Raw genomic sequence first — 15506 nt, 5'->3', positions numbered from 1 at the left:
CCCATTTTCCAAATAAGGAACTCATATGTACACATGTGAACTTTTCCAGTGTCATATAATAAAAGGGAGGACTCTTTTCAATACAAGCCTCAGTTCAGTTCATTTCAGTCACTCAGTCTTGTTTGACTCTTTGCGACCCCATGGACTGGAGCACGCCAGGTTTCCCTGTCCATCACTAACTCCCGGAGTTTACTCAAACTCATGTCCATTGAGTCGGTGATGCCATCCAACTATCTCATCCTCTGTCATCCCCTTCTCCTCCCGCCTTCAATCTTCCCCAGCATCAGAGTCTTTTCAAATGAGTCAGTTATTCTCATCAAGTGGCCAAAGTATTGGAGTTTCAGCATCAGCATCAGTCCGTCCAATGAATATAGGCCTGTTTCACGTCAAAACCAAAGTTGTGAGAAGTGAATGAGAACTCGAGTTTTGTCACAGAAAAACTTGGATTCAGATTCTGACTCTTTACTTACCAGCTGGGGGATCTTAGATATACCATTTAGCCATTTAATCAGTGATCCTATTACGAAAAGGAGAACATTTAGCTCCATCTAGGATTTCAAAGAAACCTGAAATGGAAAAATGGCATTTTCCCTTAACATTTGGTAAACATTGAGTACAGGTCATGCAAAATCTCCCCAAAGACATCGCTCCCTGTTCTGTTCCACACAGAAACTGAGTGGCCCTGTTACCCTGGGCCTTATCATGACAGAAATGTCTCAACCTAGTATGGGGCCTCTGGGTGAAGAACGACCAAGATCTGCTTCTGAATGACTGGTTTTACTACAGAGACATGGATTTCAGAGAATGCAACATGCATGTTTGTTTCATGTAAACTCCTTTCACATACGGGGCCCTCTCAGACTTTAACTTACTGTTCTTGCCTTCCTTTATTAATTTTTGCTATCATCACTCCATCTTTCTCCATCTATTTCTGCATTTCCCTCTCTATGGTATGAATGTTTGTGTTCCCCAACATTCCTATGTTGAAACCTAGTTCCCAAGGTATTACAAGGTGAGCATTTGGAGCTGATTAGGTCATGAAGAAATGAATTCATGCCTTCATAAAAGACGTCCAGAAATTACCCTGCAAGGTGAGAGGTTATAGCAGAGTATTACTCTCACCAGACACTGAAACTGCAGGTACCATGTTTCCCAGTTTCCAGAACTCTAAGAATTAATAGATAATGTATTATCTAGTACATGCAGGTACCATGTACTCCCAGTTTCCAGAACTCTAAGAATTAATAGATAATGTATTATCTAGTACATGCAGGTACCATGTACTCCCAGTTTCCAGAACTCTAAGAATTAATAGATAATTAATAACTTGTTTATAAATCACCAGCATATGGTCTTCTGTTATACCAGCTCAAAAGGACTGAGATGCCCTCTGAGCTTCTCTCTCTCTCTCAATCTCACAATCATTCCTTTTTCTTCTGATCCCCTCTCATTTCTCCCACTTTCAAGTATCCTATAAGGTGGCATTTTGGGTTTGAGTCAAGCTGTTTTCTAAGAGCATATGTGATAAAAAACTAACCCCAAGAAAACTCAGAGTTGCAGTGGATTACTTTTAAATGACTGAGTTTGGGTAATTTCCAAGTTGAATAAAAAATACATTAATTCTGGAGTTTGGAGTTCACGATTGAAAGGTGTTAGTTTGTATTGCTAAAGTAACCTATGCTGTCATATTTCAATAATAAGTAGAGAGAAGTTAGTCACTCTGGTCTTTCCTGCAACTTGAACTAGCCTAGCCATGAGGGAAGACCAGCTAAGGAATATAAGCCAAGTGATTTGCATCTTGGAGAAAGAGATTCTATTTCGATTGGAATTCCCCTCATAAAAGGTATCAAGCTAAAGCCAAACTTTTTCATAAATATGATTCATCAGTGGGCCCAGTGCCATCTAGCATATGTTGTCAAACACTTGATTTGTACTTGTCTAATCTTAACGTCCAGATATCCTAAATATGGCTACAGGTTTAAGTCAGTGGTTCTCAAAATAGGGTGATTTTGACTCTGAGAGACATGTTGCAATGTACAGAGACATTTTTGGTTGTCACAGCTTAGAAGCAATATAAAGTGTGTTGCGACTGCTGTCTGGTAGGTAAAAGTCAGGGATAATGTCATCCTAAAATGCAAAGGACAACCCATCACGACAAAAATCAATCATCCCAAATATCAGTAAGCCAAGGCTGAGGAACTCAAACTTAAATACCTACTGATCCAAAAACCTGCAGACTTCATTGTGTGACTGAGACCTTGGTCATCCTATAAAAACAATGACTGTGAAAATCTCCTTCCCTAGTAGCATTTCTAAATGCCTTGGGCTACAATCAAATGGTGATTGTTGATCCTGGATTCAGCCTGAAAAATATTACTAAGAAATAATTTTTACTTCAGTGGGGAAATAATTTTTATGGCTTTCTGGATTAGTTTTTGATACTATAATTTGAGATCATTTTTGAAACCAGCCAAATCTGGCTTTAAGGTAATCCACTGTGTCTGGTGTCCTAATTATGTGTTGATTTCTTCATGCAAGCCTATTGATCTTGGCAAAGTGAAAACTAGAAATTTAGCATTCAAGCAGAAAGAATAAATCAAAACTGGCTCAATTAGCTTTACTGTGATTCAGGGTTTGTTAACAGTTCCTCTGTTTTGTTTCAGATTTATTTATTTTATCATGTCTTTTGCTTTTCTCCATTCCTTTTCCAGAGTTCCAATATAATTACACTGTAATCTTCAGCAGTGTCTCATTGCTTGCAGAAAAGCTGAATCTATTATTTGTAGATAATGAATTCCAGCAGAATCATTTTGATAGCCCTGAACTTCTGGAAAATCTGACATCTTGGATCTCCCTCTTTCTGGCTCTTATATCTTAATTTCCCTTCCAAAGAAGATTCTTTGCTCATTCATTTTCATTAGGTTTATTGGAGAACAGTATTAATCCAGGATCCTGTTTCTGAGCTTTTCCCAGAAGTGGGCAGAACAGTAGTGCAAGGAATAACATTCATAGGTAGATTTTATTTTCAAGGTATATCTCATTTGGGAAATAATGTAAGTGGCATGCTATGCACATGATATTAACCTTGGCAAGTTCAGGTATTCAGTGTGTGTCTCATAAATAGTGGTCATCAGCAATGTCACAGAGGTAGGAATCAGGGTTCTTAGATTCTAATCCTGGTTCTTCCATTAAATTTCTGGATACCTGTGGACAACTTGATTCTTTTCCAGAGTTTATTTTCTCTTCTCTAAAATGAAAGAGTGGGAGCACATATGTTCTATGAATGTGGCAGGAAGCAGTTGCAGAAAGATGCGGACCCAAAAGGAGAGGGAAATGAATATCTTTCCCAACATATACCCAACTCTTGCACAGATCGTATGGGTGAAAAGGACATAAAAAGAATTTCATAGAAGTAGATGCCTATGTCTATGTATCAAATTAAATAAGAGGCTCTCTGGGCTTCATTTTATTAGAACCAGAACCCTGACATTACCTGGACTGCTACTTGCTTCTCTCTTCCCTTGATTGATTTCCTCAACCTGCTCCTTGGCAGATGTAATTTCACTATGGAGATCAACAGGACAAGGAATGGGAAAGAAGAGAGAGAGAGATGTAGAAAGAAAGTAAAGCAGAGAGGGGTGTAGTTAAGTGAAATCGGCTTCTGATCATAGCCGGCAGCTCTCCTCAGTACTAAACCCCCCAAATCATACACACAGCACTGAAACATATCACACAGAAGGCTGACTCCAGCTCTTTTTTTTTAAATGTGTTTAGGACACTTGGCAAATGAAGGCCAGCCCTCATGGAAATTACATAGCTAGGAAGTCAGTCAGCAGGAAAGGAAGGATGAATAAAAGAACAGAAAAAGAATTATAGGAGAAAAGCTGAATGGAAAAAAAGACAGGAGAAATTATCTTTTTCCTAATGAGAAATGCAAAATTTTCCACCAGACGACTGTGACTCTTGGCTAAGTGGCCTACCTCTTATGTAAATGAAAATGCAGGGTGGGCGGGGCAGTCCAGGAAGCTGGGCCTTGTGTCTGCTCCATCTCTGGAGGCACCAGGTCCACTGCAGGTCTCAGTGGCACCACTGACTTACCAGACTGCCCCTCTGGAGGTAACCATGCCCCTTCCGAGCACTGTGCATGCATCCTAAGTCATTCCAGTCTTGTCCAATTCTTTGCCCACCATTCTCCTCTGTCCATGGAATGGGTTGTCATTTCCTTCTCCAGAGGATCTTCCTGACCCAGGAATCAAACCAGCGTCTCTTACATCTCCTGCATTGGCAGGCAGGTTCTTTACCACTAGCGTCACCTGGGAAGCCCAGAACAGCAGTGGACATCTGAGCCAGCTCCACTTGCTGATCCTCCTAGATTCATTACGGAACCTTTGAGGCCATCAGCTACCAAGTAACAAGGACAGACTTTATGATTTCTGAGGGTCCTTCCGGCTGTAGTATTTTAATGCTTTTAATAATTATCACTCCTCATTCTTACAAGACCACATTTCTTAGGCAAAATATGTATTCTTCCCTCTCTCACCCCTACTTCACTGTCCCAAACCAACTATTTAACTTGAAGAGATAGAGAGTTGAACAAGATATTCCCTTGGAGTCCCTTCTAGCTCTCTAAGATCTTTACTCAAGTCCTTAGTAGTACAAAAGAATCATTATTACACCAAATCAAAAGAATTTTCATTTTAGATGAATCCATCCACCTTTCAAAAATTTTTAAATTCCATTCACAAAGCAAGCTGACATTTTATCAAACATTCCCAAAAGAATTTCACACACCTATCCCTTTGGAGTTTATCACTGAGCAAATGATATTCATGACAGAATACATTTGAGTCTCAGAGATGGAATCTGTGAAGAGAGACAAGTCGTTTATTACTTCCTTTTATTCAAACCTATAAAGAAATCCCTTTATAGGTTTGAGATTTGGGAAAAGTTTTTACCAGACTAAAATAGGAGAAAACCTGTTAGCAATTGCTCCCTTCATTTAACTGAATTTTAAGCTACTATTTGCCAGTCACAATGAGTGATTGATAAAGAGCTGACTGGGCCTTCATAAAGTCAGCCTCGGAGCAGGAAACAATTGATATTCCATCTCCTTAGCTAAGGAGGACCTAAGAGCTGGCTAAACCAAAAAGTTCCCAGGTTTCTTTCCTAACTAGTGGGACAGAAAGATGATGACTAGTGGATTTTGATAAATCAAGCCTGGAAAAAAAAACTGTAATAAGAAGAAAGAAAAAAAGCCACATCCCTTGAGGAAATAACCACTAGGAAATTTCAAAACAACTATTTCCAGAAGACATAAATTCAACTCCCTATTTGAAATAATTTGTGGACAAAATGTATGTAGTCTACAGATGGGTTAAAAAGAGATTTTAATATGAGACTTGGGAAAAGCTTTTATTCTGAACTAAAATAATATATATCCAGCACATATCATGTGATCTAAGTTTCAAACTCATTTTTCTTAAGGCATTCATCTAGAAGGAGAAAGAAATGGATAAAGCAGAAAAAGAGTGAGGAAAATCTTTGAGCTTGCTTTTTTTTTCTTTTTTAGAAAACACTAATAAAATAAATTATGGTCAAGAAAAAGGAATTTGGGGGAGATGACTGTAGGAGGGAGATAGAATTGCCTAACTTAATTGCATTTCCCCCCCACCCCCGCCTCTAATCTTAAGAAGAAAAACAAATGTCAAATGGCACACAGTTCCAGTTTAGAAACAAAACATGGAAGGACAAGCTTGTTTTAAGTAAAAATAAAAAAATAAAAATAAACAGCACTGGATATCTTTTTTTTTTTCCCCTTTTACTAAATGGCTGGGAACACTGAAAGAAAAACAGATACTGTCAAAGTATTCCTGATTGTAAAGTACACAGATAAGGCAAAAAGAGAAGGATCTCTCTTACGTTTATTTAAATTCCACAAATGTACATAAAGCAGGCACAGCGTGTCAAGAATTTTCCGAAGCATAGTTTTAGAAAATAAGGATTAAATTAGAGAAAAGATGGAGAGGGAGGGAAAGGAAGTTTGCAACATTAGCCAGAACTTGCAAATGGAAAAGAGTGAAAAGTCAAGCAGTCTACAGTTCTGTAACTTTCTTCCCCAACTGACCAGCCATGAAATCTGATAACTAATACGAGAAGACTTCCTATCACCATGCAACAATCTTTCTCAACAATATTTTGTACACAAGCAACCAAGCTATCATTCATTCAAAAACATAAGCTGAGCATTTACTGCTACCACCCCCTGTTTTAGGTATTTGGTTGGGGTAGGGGGGATATAGATGCTAAGACTGAACTCAGACCTGCTGCTGCTGCTGCTGCTAAGTTGCTTCAGTCGTGTCTGACTCTGTGCGACACCCGGCTCCCCCGTCCCTGGAGTTCTCCAGGCAAGAACATTGGAGTGGGTTGCCATTTCCTTCTCCAATGTATGAAAGTGAAAAGTGAAAGGGAAGTCACTCAGTCACGTCCGACTCTAGCAACTCCAAGGACTTCAGCCCACCAGGCTCCTCTGTCCATGGGATTTTCCAGGCAAGAGTACTGGAGTGGGATGCCATTGCCTTCTCCGTAACTCAGACCTAATGAACCTAAATCTCCAATTTTAAATTATATTTTTAATGCCCAGGTGATTCACAATAATTATCTATCTACTGATCTTCCAGATCTGGAAACTCCTTTGTTAGGAGGTACAAAAGTGACTATGACCATTCTGTGATCTCCAGGAGCTCACATAAGTGATAACAAATACATGAATTTCTCCAAAATAATGTTAAAAATGAAACATGATATGAGAGGATCATATTCTTTACTGCAGATATTCAGAGGAGGGAGAAATAATGGACTGTTGGCGGCTGCCGATTGAAGAAAAGAGGATGTCACAGAAATAGGTACATTTGTGCTTCCCACATGTTACTAGTGGTAAAGAACCCACCTGCCAATTCAGGAGATCTAAGAGATGCAGATTCGATTCCTGGGTCAGGAAGATCCCCTGGAGGAGGGCATGGCAACCCACTCTAGTATTCTTGCTTGGAGAATCCCATGGACAGAGGAGCCTTCAGGACTATAGTCCATAGAGTCACAAAGAGTTGGACACAACTGAAGCAACTTACAGAGAAGGCAATGGCACCCCACTCCAGTACTCTTGCCTGGAAAATCCCATGGATGGAGGAGCCTTGTGGGCTGCAGTCCACGGGGTCGCTAAGAGTCGGACATGACTGAGCGACTTCACTTTCACTTTTCACTTGCATGCATTGGAGAAGGAAATGGCAACCCACTCCAGTGTTCTTGCCTGGAGAATCCCAGGGATGGGGGAGCCTGGTGGGCTGCTGTCTATGGGGTCTCGAAGAGTCGGACACGACTGAAGTGACTTAGCAGCAGTAGCAGCAGCAGCAGAAACAACTTAGCACGTATGCTCATGCTTATATAGTTACCATTTGAACACACAGAGAAGGAGGTGGGAAAATCTACTACTCTTATTATAACTAATCTACCACCACTACAACTAAGTCTGCTACTATTATAATTAAACATACTATTATTATAACTAATAATAAGAGACACATTTCCAGTGTTTCTGGAAATAGACATAGGCCCTGTTCTGGGTGCCTTATATAAATCCTCTCTTAAACCTAAACCAACCAGTTAGGTTCTATTATTTCTATTATCTACAAGATGGGGAAACTAAAGCTTAGAAAGTTTATGTGAATTTTTCAGTCACAGAGCTGGAGATTGAAGAGCTAAAGTTCAGTCTCAGATTGATCCCATTCCAGAGCCTCTACGCCTGTCAAAAAAGAATAAACAAACCCAGATGTGCAAAAGTGTCAGACACAAAAGATTAAGCATCCATTGCTCCCTCTGGCTGAAGGATGGCAGAGTGGGGGAGAAACTGAACCGGTAAAATTAAAGGTCAGATAGGCTGCAGTAAACACTGTGGGCTCTATACAGTAGCAAAGGGAAACCTGTGGAGGATTCCAAGCAGAGACTATTCTGATCAAAGCTTTATCTTAGATTTTAGGCTGTGATTTATGAGTTACATGATACAATCTGAAATAATAGAATTTGAAAGTCTAAAGAGTCTTGCCCTGCCTTTAAACAAAAAAGCGTGCTTGGTATCTAAGTAGAACTACCACCTCACCTCAGAGGAATTACCAGCATGCCAAGACTTAAGGAAGATTCTATAGAACAGCCCTGAAGATAAATACAACGAAAGTCTGTTACCCCACAGCACAAGGACTGACTCATTCCTGGAGCTGTCCAAATCTGGCAAATGGATAGCCCGGGGACTCAGCATTCTGTGGGATCCGAGGTTATCCCAGGGGGCAGTGGGTGTGCACAGGCATGATCAGTTGTTGGCAAAGCCCAGACCTCTGACTCCCAGTCCTATACTCAATTCATCAAGGCAAATCACACGTGACACTGGGTAAGCCCCTTTTCCTATCTGGATTCTCCTTTCCTCATTATGATGAGAGAAATTGATATCAACAGGCCTTAGATTTCACAATTCTCAATCTCTCCCTTCCAATACTCTAGCATAGAGAATCCGCTTCCATTAGTTGCTCACTAACTGGAATTTGGGGGAGCAACAGCATCTCTGGAGAGCTCCCAGAGTTTGCAAACCCCTAGCTGAGAACAAATACATTTCCTTATCTCTAGAAAGTCTACTAGCTCTAACTATATCACAGGATTCACGATCTCAAATCTTAGTTACAAAGTCCTCACTGAATTCCATCTGGCCCAGGATTATCCTTTTCAAGTACAGAGCGCATCACTGATGTCCAAAGTAAGTCAGCAACACAAGGTACCGTGATCATATGCAGGCATATTCAGGGAACCCATCTGCCATCAGGGAATGAACACTTTAGAATTCAAACCTGTCAGAGCCCAACGGTACTCTGTTATTTTCAGAATTTTGGTTTGTGCTCAGAAGATTGTGTGTGTATGTGTTTATGAGTCAAATTTCCAAGAAGCCAAGCAAAGGCTAAAAGTGTGGATTTCTTGTGTGGAGGGAACACCTTATTTGATGTTCATAGTCTTGATGACTCCAATTCACCAAAAGTGAATTTCCAAAGGGGTCAGAAGACCTCCTTAAGAGATCATCGATTCTGTAGACCCAAGAAACTGTGCCTATTGGAGTAGAAATGAACAGGAAGATGCAAGATGTGTTCTGCTCTCAGAAACATTGGTGGTAAAACAGAAATTAGCACATGAACTCACATATTTTTTAAGGGACTTTAACTTCACTGCTTCATCAAACCACACCAGGTAGTTTACCCACAGAACTACCCATGAGCAACTAACTCCTGTAATCAATGTACTGCAAAAAACTGAGGCATGTTAAACCTATGGCTTCATCTTCTTTGACTTTCAACAGGAGATGGAAGCAGGAGCATAATAAATGTTAACATTAGCAGTGAAGCAAGGGTAATTACAGAACCAAAGACACTCACATTCTGAGAATTACCTCACGGTTATTTATTTTTATAGGAGTGAAAATAAATACACATTCCTTTCCCAGACCTGAAAAAGGAAAATGTACCCAAGATGTGTGACAGAACAATCAGAGGGACTGCCAACCTCACATCTGAGACTCCTGGGAAGACAGTTACAGGGACCAATCTGGACCACCCACATTCTGCTCTGGGAACCAGCCGAGTGTACCTTCAGCTGTTGGGTACTCACAGGCCCCTATCTGCCTACTACTGACTGATTTCTCTAAGACTACCCAAAACTGTGATAATCATTTAAGAGAAAGCAGATTTATAATTAATACATGTCTCAGCAAATCCTTAAGGATGCACAAGCCAGTGGAAGACATATGCTGAAAAGAATTCCGGCTTTCTCCTTATTGCTTGCCCAAAATACTAAATCCAACACTTTAGCCAGGGCACTGTGAGTTAAGAGTGAGTTACAGTTATAATTTCCTGATCTCCACCAACAACTGCAAATCTGCAAAGACCTTGTGGGATGAGCTGCAAAAGACATCATATCTGCACCTTGTGTGTACTGTCACCATCCCAGAAATGCAGCCCAGTCCAGTGGCTGGCATGACCAACCAACCCCCAAAGCTGCCACTTCAACAGCTGGAGAAGAGACGTTGACAAAGGGACAAAGAAAGACAAAAAGGGGGAGAAAGTATAAGTTCAGAGAAACATAGGTAAGAGAGAGTGGGAGAAACACAGGCTAAATTGTCTCTGCTGAAGCATCCACATGGATCTTCAAAATCGTGACTGTGGGGAAAATGTCAGTACACTGTTTACCTCCCGTCACTAACTTCAGGCAAGTTGAATACACATAAATAAAACCAGAAGGAAGGGGCATCTGATGGTGAACAACTCAGTGCAATGCTAACTTCCAGAAATAGAAGTGGTCTATCAAAGGACAAAGAGTCAGCACTTTGGGTATTTTAAGTGAGACTACCTCGCACAGAGCCACCCCTTACACGCATAACTCCTCTTTAACCTTTGATCTTCCCTTTTTGTGTAGGTGCAGGGAGAAAAAGGAATGGGATTCAGAGCAAGTCTACCTTTAACTCAGCTGTTCTGGGAACACTCCGTGTTAAATGTCAAAGAAAAGGTGCACAGTAGCCTGTATGAGGGATGAGGGAGCTGAGATGGAACGAGCTGAAGAGGAGCGAAGCGAGAGGAGATCTTACACTAGATCCGGTTCTGCCATCGTTCAGACTTTAGTGCTGAATGGGTACATTTTATCAGTGCAGTCCTCTTTTTGAGAGAGAAGAGGATGCCTTAAGAGCTAATGGCTTGCCCAGATTCATCTAGTCTTGGTTACAGAGCTCAGCTCGGGCCACCAGATATCTAGATTCACATACAGACAGAACCGTTCAAGGAGACCCAGTCTGACCCGCTAAGGAGCCGCGCGACGGCCAGGAAGACTGGAGCCGCGGGAGGGCTCGAGACATCTCGGAGGCGCGGGAGGGCGTGAGGTGTGCGCTCTGGGTACCTTGATGTAGGCCCGCTGCAGGTAGTTGTAGGGCACTCTGCGCTGGAAGTCGCTGCGCACATCCTCGCTGGCGCGGTGGCGGGACGCGGGACCCCCTAGGCGCTGGCTCTGGCAGCTGCGGTAGCAGCGCGCCCGCTCGAGCAGCGCGCGGAAGAAGGGCAGCTCGGCTCCCGGGCCAGCGCCGGGGGGCGCGAGCGGGCGGCGGGCGGCGCAGTGGCGGGCGCAGCGCGCGCGGATCTCTCGCAGGCGCCGGTGGCTGCGCAGAGCTGCTTCCAGGTCGCGCACAGCCAGCTCGTAGTCCCCGCTGTAGTAGGCGGCCACGCCGCTGGCGTAGAGCAGGTCGAAGGGCTGCAAAGGCCCGGGCTCGGGCTCCCGCTCTGGGTGCCGGCTGTCCGGGGGGCCGCACCACAGCGGCGGCGGCAGCAGTAGCCAGGGTAGCAGCAGCGGCAGCGGCGCCCAGATGCGCTCCCGCATCCTCCGTGGCGGACGGGCGCCAGCCGGCCACGCTCGCAATCGGCTCCTGGCACCTGGCGTCCGGGTCGCGTCTCCCGGCTCCTCTAGCGCGATGGCCGGCCCCGCCGCCAGCCGGCTGCCCTGCGAGCCTCAGGTGACCGGCGGCGCTCGGCGGACTGAGAGGCGGAGGCCGGCTCGGACGGCCGCTCTTAAAGGGACGCCCACAGCTCACACGCTCCTCCTGCTGCCCGAGCCTCCGCAAGCCGCTCGCCGGCGCTCAGCGCGCGCCCAGCAGGCTCGGGCCGCAGCCTCCTGGAGGCCAGAGGCAGACACCCTGGTGTCAGCCAGAGAGCCAGCGCCACTGGGGGCCAGCCAAGGAGGGGCCGGGGAGGCGAGCCTGATGTATGGGTTACCTTCGAGGTTGCAGAATGGACATGATGACTCCCTTTTCTTAGAGAGGAAGAAAAGCCAGATTAGTGACCTTAGAGCTCTCATTGTTTGTAATTTGTGATTTCGCTGTTTGTCCTCCACCTTCGTGTGAAGTACTGAAGCTCCAGCTCAGACTGTAGGAAAGCCCTGGAGGGCCACTTGGCCCCTTTGGGAGGCTTGAGGAGGAAAGTGCTTAGTCCACGTTCACAGAACTGTGAAAGGCAAAGGAAGGAGTCAACCCTGGGCCTTTGGAATCAAAGCTTACTGCTCATTCTCTTAGGGAAGGTCCCACCCTTGCTTCTCAACCCACTTTGTATGGATGTGCGTCCATGCATTAGGGCCGGGAATAGGGACAAAAGGACAATGAACAGCCCACTTCTCTGTGTAGAGGAGGGCATTACAGGACCCAGAGAAATGTTGGAATGCTTATACTTACATCCTGCCTCCGTCAGGTTACCAACCCTGTAAACTTGTGCACTCGAGTCTAGTTTCCTCTTCTTCTAGGACAGACAAATATCCCAATATGTCCAATGGTTTTAAGATATAAATTATTTTTGCAAGAGCTGAACAAAGAGGCAATTTAATAAATCCAGTACCCCTAGGACTTAAGCGGTGAGCATCAGCCTAGGAATGGGAGAGCTGTCAGAATGGCTGCCAAACTCCAAAGGACTAGCTGGAGGCTTTCCTGTTCCTCTGTTTCTCTTCCCTTAAAAATACCTCCTGAGCCAAGGTGTTCCCTTCATTCCTGTTCTTTGGCTTCACACTCTTACAAGGATTCCTGAGAGCTTATGCACTGGACCCTTGACTCCAGTCTGCCTCCTGGAAGCATTCCTGTGGTCTCCTAGTACTTGTAGCAGTTTCACTGGAGTCTCCCTGGGCACTGGGATGGTGAATGAGAGAGAAGGGCAACAGGAAAGAACACTTATCACATAGTTGATATGAAGTCCCCAAAGAAGGCTTTTATGTGGGATCACCACCACGCCCTGAAGGCTGCCAGAGTTTCATGCTAATTCCTTCACTCATTTTGTTGGGTTTGACCACTTTGGCCATAAACAGTCTTGGCTCTGTAATTCCAAGGGACCCCAAAGAATTGCTCTTACTAGTTTCCTCCCCCAAACGTCACTGGTGTGAGGCTTATTCCACTGATGGAGAATCTCCACTTTGGAACTGAGTATGTACTGAATACTTCGGATGTTCAGTATTCCAGAATTTGAACTTGGGTCATACGCCCAGACGTTTGCTCTAAGGATTGTCTCTCTTTTCAGATAAAATCTTTGGAGTCCAGAGTTATTAACCAACTTGTGGAAGGTTTTGAAGCACAATGGCTAGGAAATCCTGCTATGGGACTGAAGGCAAAGCACCAGGATGCTTTACTATAGATTATCTCTACATTCTGTAACATGTACACATCATTTAATACATGCCATTTAAATTTACATCTTTGTATAAATACTCTCAAAGTAGGTATTTTGGGGGAAGGGTTATAATATAAGGTAGAATGCTAGACTAGATGGTACATGTTAGACTAGATTCAAAGCGCTATAGAAACACAGAGCCTGCAAAGATTGAAAGCTTATTGGTTGTAGCCTTACTAAACTTTCTATTGATCCCCAAAGTGACGTGTGCTATCAAACCTTCTTCATGTTTTATTGTTATAAGGAAAAACAAAATCTGACTCCATGTTGTATGTGTTTCTTTTACTTTAACCTTTCTTTCCCTATTGTTTTTGTCCACTAAAATGATACTGTCCATACATAATGGCTTGCCTTGGAGAACCCTGCCCCCTGCTTAAACGGTAAATCAGAATGCCTTTGTTCAAGACCCTGTCCACCTGTGGATGGCTACAGGAAGGAAGAAATTAAAACATACTCTCCCTGAGGCTGGCCATTCCAGGAAATATTTGCAACATTAATGGCGTTTTTGCTTTTCTTCCTCACCTCCCCTACCCCACCTCTGTTCTACAAAAGAACCTAGCATCTAGACCACAATAAGATGGTTATTTTCAGACATTAGTCTGCCATCTTCTCAGTCTACTAACTTTCTGAATAAAGTCATTATTCCATGCCTCAACACCTGATCTCTGATTTATTGGCTAGTTGTGTGGCAAACAGAGGGAGTTTTAAGTCAGTAAAACTATTATCTTATCTTCCTTGGTACAAACCCTATCCGATTTTATAGAAAGTGTTAGACATCTCAATTTTTCCTATACATGGAATCATCTGAGAAGGCAAAAATACCAATATCTGAGTCTGATTCTGAGAGCTTCTGATTTAATTGGCCTGGGGTATGGCTTGATCATTAAGATATTTTAAAAGTTCTCTCAGTGATTCTAATATGAAACCAGACCACTGGTCTGGAGTCAAAGTCATAACCCAAAGTGTAAGTCTGTGGATCAGGGCACCAGGTGCCATAGAGGATTCATGAATCTAAGATGAGCCATCACTCAGATCTCCCCTCTCCATGAAGGAAATCTGATCTAACTTTTAAGACTCAGTCAGAACAGAAGTGCGTAAACATATGGTAATAAAATTCATTCAAGGTGAAGAATTTGATTCCAGCCAATGCTTTGCCTAATGGTATCAACTTTGTGCTGAGAAAAAAAAGTCCTCCCTGGGTCTCTAACATTCCTTAATGTCTTTCTGAGTATGCCAAGAATGCACTTCTTCTTTACCTAGGCAACTTCTTAGACAACTGGGTACCATCTCAGAGCTCCTGTTTCATCAAATCTTGAATGTGCATTTCTAACAAGTTGCTTGGTGATGCTGAGACTTTTGGTGCAAGAATCATACTTTGAGAATCACTTCATCAATACAATTCCTCATGAACAGTGGTACTCAAACTTTGCTGTATGTGTAAAAGCTAATTAAAAAACAAAATACAGAGGCCCTATCTTTGTAATATAATCAAGTCTGGGCCATTATGTTTTTACCAAATTTCCCAGAGGTTCTGATACCCACCAAAGTTTGAGAACCACTCCTTTAATTAATGACTTTTTCACCCCATTTGACAATGTCTAGAGGTACTGTTGGTTTTCACAACCAGGGGAGAGTACAGTTGTACTACAGGCATCTAATGGGTAGAGGCCAGGGGTGATGTTAACTATGCTTTGCTGAACAAGATAGCCTCCCACATGAAAGAATTATCCAGTGTAACGTATTCATAGTGTACAAGTTGAGAAACCCTTGGATAGAACACGGTTTGAGCACTGCAAGTATTATTCAATTCCCTTACTTTACAAATGAGGAAACTTAGGCCCACAGGTTACATAGATAGGCAGTGTCAGACTAGCGTGCTTAATTTGATATACCAAAGCATAAAACTAGTATGCAGAATATCATGGAGCACTGTTTGATAGTAGCTTTGTTTTAAGAGAAAGAAAACAAATGACTTGAGAAAAGGAGCCATTGGAAATATAGATGTTGAAACTGCTGCTAAGGTGGGTATGAACTGAGAGCCTGCAAGTTTGCTTTTGTTCCCTATTCCTTACAAACTCAGAGAACAATCAAAGCACAAGAGAATCCATCCAAAAGTTCTAAGAGGGATTCAATCATTGTCTTTTTTTATTATCTTTGGAATAAGTCTTGACAGAAGATTGAATTTCCTTTTGACTTCTATTTATAAGTCAACGGCATCATCGCACCCCTTGCATTTGG

At 42.9% G+C, this 15506-nt stretch overlaps 1 protein-coding gene across 1 annotated transcript in view; it reads right to left on the bottom strand.

Annotated features, from left to right (window-relative positions):
* P3H2 (prolyl 3-hydroxylase 2) overlaps positions 1-11607 on the bottom strand; it is a 179382-nt gene extending 167775 nt beyond the window's left edge. Inside the window, 1 exon segment of the mRNA NM_001100345.2 lies at positions 10972-11607. Within this exon segment, the coding sequence (NP_001093815.1) occupies positions 10972-11445 (474 nt within the window). The 5' untranslated portion in view covers positions 11446-11607.
* Between the last annotated feature and the right edge of the window lie 3899 nt (positions 11608-15506).

The sequence above is a fragment of the Bos taurus genome, chromosome 1 (assembly GCF_002263795.3).
Source record: "Bos taurus isolate L1 Dominette 01449 registration number 42190680 breed Hereford chromosome 1, ARS-UCD2.0, whole genome shotgun sequence".
Lineage (NCBI taxonomy): Eukaryota > Metazoa > Chordata > Mammalia > Artiodactyla > Bovidae > Bos > Bos taurus.
This window is presented reverse-complemented; position numbering and strand designations above follow the sequence as displayed.